The sequence below is a fragment of the Mustela nigripes genome, chromosome 9, assembly GCF_022355385.1.
Source record: "Mustela nigripes isolate SB6536 chromosome 9, MUSNIG.SB6536, whole genome shotgun sequence".
Taxonomy (NCBI): Eukaryota; Metazoa; Chordata; class Mammalia; order Carnivora; family Mustelidae; genus Mustela; species Mustela nigripes.
Genome location: NC_081565.1, coordinates 27,723,054 through 27,731,816, shown reverse-complemented (window position 1 = coordinate 27,731,816; position 8,763 = coordinate 27,723,054). Strand labels below are relative to the sequence as shown.

At 35.1% G+C, this 8,763-nt stretch overlaps 1 protein-coding gene across 4 annotated transcripts in view; it reads left to right on the top strand.

The window, feature by feature from the left end:
* SMC2 (structural maintenance of chromosomes 2) overlaps positions 1-8,763 on the top strand; it is a 58,652-nt gene that overhangs the window by 7,149 nt on the left and 42,740 nt on the right. For all 4 annotated transcript variants that reach the window (XM_059411166.1, XM_059411164.1, XM_059411163.1 and 1 more), the window contains 6 exons: positions 2,450-2,560; positions 2,728-2,772; positions 3,269-3,502; positions 3,704-3,853; positions 5,896-6,129; positions 7,548-7,707. In XM_059411166.1, coding sequence (XP_059267149.1) covers positions 2,450-2,560; positions 2,728-2,772; positions 3,269-3,502; positions 3,704-3,853; positions 5,896-6,129; positions 7,548-7,707 — 934 coding nt within the window. The remainder of the gene's footprint in view (positions 1-2,449; positions 2,561-2,727; positions 2,773-3,268; positions 3,503-3,703; positions 3,854-5,895; positions 6,130-7,547; positions 7,708-8,763) is intronic.

Here is an 8,763-nt window from a genome sequence, read left to right as displayed (position 1 = left end):
CATCTATCAGTGGATACTTTGTTTCCATGTCTTGATATTAATAAATGAAGGTGCAGATACCTTTTCAAGTTAGTGTCTTTGTATGCTTTGGATAAATAACCTGGAAGTGAAGTTGTTAGATTATATATGGTAGTTCTATTTTTAATTTTTTTTTTTTAAGATTTTATTTATTTATTTGACAGAGAGGGATCACAGGCAGGTAGAGAGGCTGGCAGAGGGAGAGAGAGAGAGAGAGGGAGGGAAGCAGGCTCCCCACCGAGCAGAGAGCCCTATGCGGGACTCAATCCCAGGACCCTGGAATCATGACCCGAGCCGACGGCAGTGGCTTAACCCACTGAGCCACCCAGGCGCTCCTCTATTTTTAATTTTTTAAGGAACCTTCATAGTTTTCCATACTGACTGCTCCCAATTTACATTCCTACCAACAATATATAATGTTTCCCTTTTCTCCACAGCATCACCAATACTTGTTATTTCTTCTCTCTCTCTCTCTTTTTTTTTTTTTTAAAGATTTTATTTATTTATTAGAGAGAGTGAGAGCAGGAACACAAGCAGGGGTGGGAGAGGGAGAAGCAGGCCTCCCGTGGAGCAGCGAGCCAGATGCCAGGCTCAATCTCAGGACCCTTGGGATCATGACCTGAGCCAAAGGCAGATGCTTGAAGATTGGACCACCTAGGCACCCCTCTTGTCTTTGTGATAATAGCCATTCTAACAGAACTGGTAGCTCATGGTTTTAATTTGCATTTCCCAGATGGTTAGTGATGTTGAGTGCCTTTCATATACATATTGGCCATCTGTGTGTCTTTTGTAAAAAAACGTTTTTTCCCATACACACGTTCCTTATGTATTTGGGTATTAACCCCTTAGCATATTGATGACTTAAAACTATTTTCTTCCCATTCTGTAAGTACCCTTTTCATTTCGTTTGTGGTTTCCTTTGCTGTGCAGTTTTTCAGATTGATACAATCCCGCTTGTTTATTTTTGCCTCTGTTGTCTTTGCTTTTGGTGTTAAATCCAAAAAAATCCTCACTATGAGTAATGTCAAGGAGCTTAACCTGTGTTTTCTTTTAAGAGTTTTGTGTGTCCAATATTAAAAGAAATTTGGCTATATCAAGCAGCCTTTCTCAACCAGTGTTCCAGCTCAGAGTTAAACCCTATAGAAAAAGAGTTGAGTGAAACTGATTCATTGCATTGCAGTGAATTGCTTTAGGGTATGAATATTAAGACTTAATTTTTTTCTTGGAGCCCCCTTGAAAAGAGTTGATATAAAGGAATGAATAATTTGTACAGGAACAAAGGGCTCTATAGTTTCTCTTTTCTACTGAGAAGGACTAAGAAAACTGATAATTGGTATCAGCAGTCTGGTTTGAACAGAGGTCATGCATATCTTCATTAGATAACATCTTAAGGGAAACTTCTAATTTGAAACCTGCCAAATACATAGAAATCAGTGGTTTCCAGAGAAATAATTCTGTTGAAATAAGGATTGATGGTGAGTAGAAGCTTCTGAAAAAGGAGTGCTGGCAAAATTCTTCTACTTTTAAATCGTAATTGATTAGTGTTTGCCTTTTTCAGAGTGCTCTTCACATGAATTACTTTGTGTAATTCTCAACAGTGTTGTGAGATATTAAGTACCCTGTGGGTGAAGAAACTGGCACAAAAATAAGTTACTTGCTGAAGTTCTTAAAGCACATGCCATGGTTGGAATGCATGCATGTGTTATATCATGCTTCATCCTGGCAAAAAATGACTGAAATCTCTTGGAACAACTTTAATTAGAAACTTCTAAAGTGACAACTGAGTGTTGTCAGTCCTTACTTTTTTAATACTTATTATTTTTTTTAAAAGATTTTATTTATTTGACACAGAAAGACACAGTGAGAGAGGGAACACAAGCAAGGGGAGTGTGAGAGGGAGAAGCAGGCTTCCCGCTGAGCAGGGAGCCTGATACAGGGCTCGATCCCAGCACCCTGGGACCACAACCTGAGCCAAAGGCAGATGCTTAACAGCTGAGGCACCCCTATACTTGAAGGAAAAGAGGAGGGAGGAGGCTTCAATTTTTTTATTTTTAAATTTTTATTTTTAGTTAATTTATATACCCAACATGGGGCTCAAACCCACAACCCCAAGAATCAAGAGTCACATGCTCAGCCGACTGAGCCAGCCAGACACCCCTGGCTTCAATTTTAAAAGAGATTTACTCTGCAACCTCAGTGTAGCATGAAGTTTGATTTCAGGATTGGAGTAAAGGCGAGAAATATTGAATGTTAGGGCTGTGGATAATACCTGTATTTTCTATGTACTTAACTTCCCTAATCCATTTGGGACATAATTTGGTAAGATGCTTAGTGAAGTTAAGACCTTAAATTATATACTTTTTGTAAACTCCAATGAAGTTCTTTATCTTGGATTCTTAAAACATTTATATAAATGTTTCTGTCTTTCCAGATTTTGTCCATGATAGAAGAAGCAGCTGGAACCAGGATGTATGAATACAAAAAAATAGCTGCCCAGAAAACTATAGAAAAAAAAGAAGCTAAGCTGAAAGAAATTAAGACGGTAATTAAACTTACATAAAATATTTTTAAAGACGAGAGTAATTTTAGGGTTACTCTGCTGTAAAGAGTAAATTCCACCTCCCCAGTTTTCCTAGACTTCATGTTTCTTTTCAGTTTTTTTATTGGTACTTTACATATTGAAAAATTTGGTTTTCCTTTATTTTCCAGATACTTGAAGAAGAGATTACTCCAACAATTCAAAAACTAAAAGAGGTATATACTAAATAGAGAATAGCCAGCTAGAACATCTCTCAAAAATGGTGATGTATTCAATATCATACAAATAGAGATGAAATGTATACACGTCACAGGAATTTTTCTGTGGGATAGATAGGAGTTAAAGAGTTGGTACTTAAGAATCAGCTTTCTGCTCATAGAGGACATGTTTTTCATATCTATTAAACATAAATGATTTTGAAGACTGCTCTTCATAGTTTCAGAAAATGATATGTCAGATTGTAATACTTTGTTGAAGAGAAGTCTAGATTTTCCTGAATAATTAGAATTGAGTGGAACATTTTCTTGAGGATATCACATACTTAGTAAGTAACCCTATTGGTAGAGTGAATGACTTCTAATATAACAGGGACTATCACTGCAATTACTGCTATCAAGACCAATGGTAAGTGAAGGGTACTGAAACAGATGTCCAGATTTTTTCTATTTCTATGAAGTTTGAGTTATACTTAACTGGTGATTTCTTTTCCAGGAAAGATCTTCCTACTTGGAATATCAAAAAGTAATGAGGGAAATAGAACATTTGAGTCGTTTATATATTGCCTATCAGTTTTTGCTGGCTGAAGATACAAAAGAACGCTCAGCTGAGGAATTAAAAGAAATGCAAGATAAAGTTGTAAAGCTTCAAGAAAAATTGTCTGAGAATGACAAAAAAATAAAAGCACTTAGTCGTGAAATAGAAGAGTTGGAAAAAGGAAAAGATAAGGTCAGACATATACATAAGAATAAATAATATACTGTGAAGAAATTTTAAACAATATTCACTGGGCATAGTCTTCCATATTGATTTGTTAATTTTAATGTATGATAACAAAATAGCTCATAAAAAGTAAATCTAGAAGTCATATAAGAAAATAATGACATGAGTAAATTGTAAGTACTTTGAATTGGGTGCATCTGATTATAGGAAATTGGAGGTACACTTCGATCTTTAGAAGATGCGCTTGCGGAAGCTCAGCGAGTTAACACTAAATCTCAAAGTGCCTTTGATCTCAAGAAGAAAAATCTGGCAAGTGAAGAGAACAAACGCAAAGAGCTAGAAAAAAATATGATTGAGGTGAGTAAATATTTGTCCATTACATTCATATTTATTGAGTGTGTGCTCTGGACCTAGTATAGTTGTTTGAGCTAGGAATATAGCTGTGGATTTTTGTCTTTGACAATTGGAAATATTGTTACTATTAGCTTAGTAGAGAATAGAAACAAGTACAATGTGAACATAATAGCTTTGAGGTGCCTGTTAGACATCTAAGTAGAGATTAGGTAGTTGAATATGGGAATACTGAATCCAGTCTAGACAGACAAATCAATACATGAAATGTTGGCATGCCCCAGGACTAGTGCTCAGACTTCTTTTATATGCACTCATTTCTTAGGTAATCCCACCCAGCCTGGTAGCCCTTAAATACCTTTTGCAGGGTGATGTTCAGATCTATACTTAACCTTGACTCCTTCCCTTATTTGTCCAGCTATTGGATTGACATTTTTACATAGATGATTAACAAAGAGTCTAAAACTTAATGTATACAAAATAGAACTCTTAAAATTTCCCTACCTACCCAAACCTCTTTGAGTTGCTAAATTTTCCCCATGATAGAAAATGGCACTGCTATTAAACTTGCTATTAATTGTTCTGTCCAGAAATCCTTGAGTCCTCCTGCATTCCACCATTTTTCTCAAACTCCATATCTAACCCATCAGCAAATTCTCTTGATTTTAAAAGTACATTCTGAATACAGCCACTTTTCATCACCTCATCACTGCTAGTCTGCAGGCCATTACTGCCCATGAGGGATGCTATAATAGTGTCCTTATTAGTTGCCCTGCTTTTACTCTTGCTGCTCTACGGTCTGCTCTTTACAGAAGCTAAAATATAAATTGGATCACATCACTCTTGAGCTTAAAATCCTTTAATGGTTTCAAAGTCACATGTGAATTAAATTCAGCCTTTACCATGGTCTATAAGACCCTACCTGATAGGATTCCTGGCTCCTTTCCACTTGCTCACTGTGCTCCAACCACAGTTCCTCAAACACTGAAGCATATTCTGCAGTTTGCCTAGTATGTGTGCCCCCTAGTATCAGCCTGATCATTTCTTTTATTTTATGTAGGTTTCTGCTCAAAATGTCATAAAAAAGGCCTTCCCTTATTGTCCTTAAAATAGTAGTTCTCATCACTTTCTATCCCTTCACCTTGCTTTATTTTTTACTGTGTTTTCCACTGTAGAGTATAGGGTCTCTGAGGAGCCTGTCTTTAATGTCTAGAACAATGCCTGATATGTGGTAAACATCTAATAAATAGTTAGTGAATCATGAGGTAAACAGGCCAAAATTTCTGGTCACTTTCATGTAAATAATATAGCTGGATTGTTTTTTTTTTTTTTTCCTGTGCTGGTATCTCAGTGTATAATGGTGTTCTAGTGCATATAACTTTAAAGATATTAAGTATTAGTAATGCTGTCCCCACAAGTATTTAATATTTAAATTTTATGGCCTTTGATAGTTTATAAATTTTCATGTACATGCTCTTAATCCTACAACTTCTACTTTGAAGCTTAGAGTAGAATGGTTATTACTTCAATTTGAAAGCTCTAGAAAGTGATTTTTAGTTTCTTCAAATGGTTAGTTTGCACTATAATTTAGCTAATTTCTAGATTAGACTATAACATATGAAATGAAAGTATTTCTGGTAGTATAAGGGGACATTTATCTTAAAAAAACAGGGTAATTCAAAATGGAAATAAAGTATTTAATGTTATGATGGTTAGGGGTGCCTGGGTGGCTCAGTGGGTTAAAGCCTCGGTCTTTGGCTCAGGTCATGATCCCAGGATCCTGGGATTGAGCCCCACATCGGGCTTTCTGCTCAGTGGGGAGCCTGCTTCCCCCCTCTCTCTGCCTGCTTATCTGCCTACTTGTGATCTCTGTCAAATAAATAAATAAAATCTTAAAAAAATAAAGTTATGATCTTAAATTATGTTCCTTTTAACCATGCCTACTTCAAAATGCTATGAAATTTGATGACAAAGGTATAGGCCCATAAGAAAAAAATGACAGTCTTTCCTAACAAATGATATTTTCCTGTCTTAAACTCTCCCTGAAGGATTCTAGAACTTTAGCAGCAAAAGAAAAAGAGGTTAAAAAGATAACAGATGGGCTGAACGCACTTCAAGAAGCAAGTAATAAAGATGCTGAAGCTTTGGCCGCTGCACAGCAGCACTTCAATGCTGTATCCGCTGGACTGTCGAGTAATGAAGACGGAGCAGAAGCAACTCTGGCTGGTCAAATGATGGCTTGTAAAAATGACATAAGTAAAGCTCAGACAGAAGCCAAACAGGTAAATGCAGACATTAACTATTGTTTGACTGTTTTCTTTTTTTTTGGGAAGCTGCTTTGCATTATACTTTGGCAGTTGTTATAAAACATTGACAATAATCAGATCACTGAGAAGGAATTTGTTATTCTGCCACTCTATAGCACCTAATAAATACACTGAAATTCAAATATGTTAGCTGCTAAATATTGATGACAGTAGTTTAAGATGCTATAAAACATTAAATAACTTCATAAGTTAACTGAAATTGTAAATGCAATAAATGCTTTATTTGTAGTATTGTATGCACTGTTTGAGGTTAATTTCTTTTTTTTTTTTTTTATTGGCAACATAAAGTTGCAATCTTAAGCTTTAACAGGAAAGTGAATATCCTATTTCTTTGCCTACCACACTTAGTCCTTTAGTCCTTGGAAGTACCTTCTCCCTTCCTCTAGTCTTCTAGTCTTCCATTCTAGTCTTCCATTTCGCTACACGATTTCATAATCTTCAAGACTTGTCAGTCAGGGCTTTCAAATTTGTTTAGATAGTGTGCAGCTTTTAACGTCCTATGGATGTAAAAGTTTTGAGAGCAGAAAGAAAAAATATATATATATTTTCCACCCATTTTAAAATTTTCTAAAAAGAGAACTCCTTTAAAAATATATACAGATGGTTGTGTCTGTGTTGGTATTAATCCTGTTCAGCATTTTATCTTACATGTTTACAACTTCATTCAAAGATGATGGTCACGAAAAAATGTGTAAGAAATCAATAGCAGAAAAACTTTCAAGTCCTCTCAGTTTTTCCTGTTACCTTATTATATATTGGGAAAAATCCACCATTATTCAGTTTTAGATGGAAGTGATAGCCAACTAGATCTCAGCAAACATACTGGTTCATGCATTTAAGGAACAGTGAACTCAGTTATATAAATTAGCATTGGAATATCCGATTCCTAGCATTGAAATTTCCCGTGTCAGTTTATAATTTCCCATTCCAGTGTAATTTTCTTAGTGCTCAGTACAGTTTCTATACTGTTAATTGAACAACACTGAAAAATACTAAATATAAATACACATACCTAAATGGAAAGGAAGAGAAACTAGAGTTCTGATTACTAGCTTACTATTGTGTTTTTAATTGAACCATCTAATGACAGTTATTCTTTGATACAACTTTTGAACTCAGTAATATCATCTTTTATAAGTATTTAAAACATGGACTTAAATTACAAATTACTTGATTTATGTTAAGCAAATATTTGTTTAGACTCTGAATAGTTTTCTGAGAAAATACTGGGAAATGATTCATCTCTTGAGATATTAATGTAAGTGACCTAACAGTTACATTTTCAAGGCTGATGTTTCCTAAATCAATCTGCATCTATGGCCACTTAATTAGTACTGTCTGCCTCACATAGTCTATTAAATTTTCAATAACAGGCTCAGATGAAGTTGAAACATGCCCAACAAGAATTAAAGACTAAACAGGCTGAAGTTAAGAAGATGGATAGTGGCTACAGGAAGGATCAAGAAGCTTTAGAGGCTGTGAAGAAACTTAAAGAAAAACTTGAAGCTGAAATGAAAAAGCTAAATTATGAAGGTTTGCATTTAAACACTTGATGATAGAAACTAAATTAAGGAAATAGCAAATAGGAAATTTTTTTTTTTACTCAGTTAATGGGTGTTTGTGTAAGAAATCTTTATAAGTACAGTTGACCCCTAAACGTAAGCTTGAACTGCTTATGGGTCCACTTACTTGACGCTCTTTTTGTTTTGATAAAAATAATTTAGTACCATAAATATATTTTCTCACGATTTTCTTTAGCTTTCTTAATTGTAAGAACACAATGTATAATACATAAAACATACAAAATATGAAATATGTGTTAACCATTTATCTTCTCCATAAAGCTTCTTGTCAACATTTGGCTATTAAGTTTGAGGGTCAAAAGTTAAACACAGATTTGGGGTGTCTGGTTCAGTGGGTAGAGCATAAAACTCTTGATCTCAGGGTCTTGAGTTCAGACCCTATATTGGGCATGGAGGTTACTTAAAAACAAACAAAAAACAAACGTTAATCATGTGATTTAGAACTGTGGGGCAGGAGTGTCAGTGCCCCAACTTCCCCCCATCCACTCCCACCACCCACTCCATTGTTTAAGGGTCAACTAAGTATGAAACAGCTATTGTTTTTTTGTTTTTGTTTTAATCCCAATATTGTTAAGACACAGTGTTGTTTTAGTTTCAGATGTACAGTATAGTGATTCAGCAATTGTGTACATTACTCTGTGCTTATCATGATAAGTGTACTTTTAAGCTACTTCACCTGTTTCATTTTACCCATCCCCCTACCACCTTGCCTGTCAATTTGTTAACTATAGTTTAAGATTGGTTTTCTGGTTTAGCTCTTTTTTTACTTATTTGCTTTTGCTTCGTAAATTCCACATGACTGAAATCATGTGATAATTGTCTTTTTCTGACTGACTTATTTAACTTAGTGTTATACTCACTAGATCCATCTATGTTGCAGAGGCAAGATTTCATTCTTTTTTGTGGCTGAGTAATATTCCTTGTATATCTATACCACATCTTTATCCATTCATCTATTGATAGATATATGGGCTGCTTCCATACTTTGGCTATTGCAAATAATACT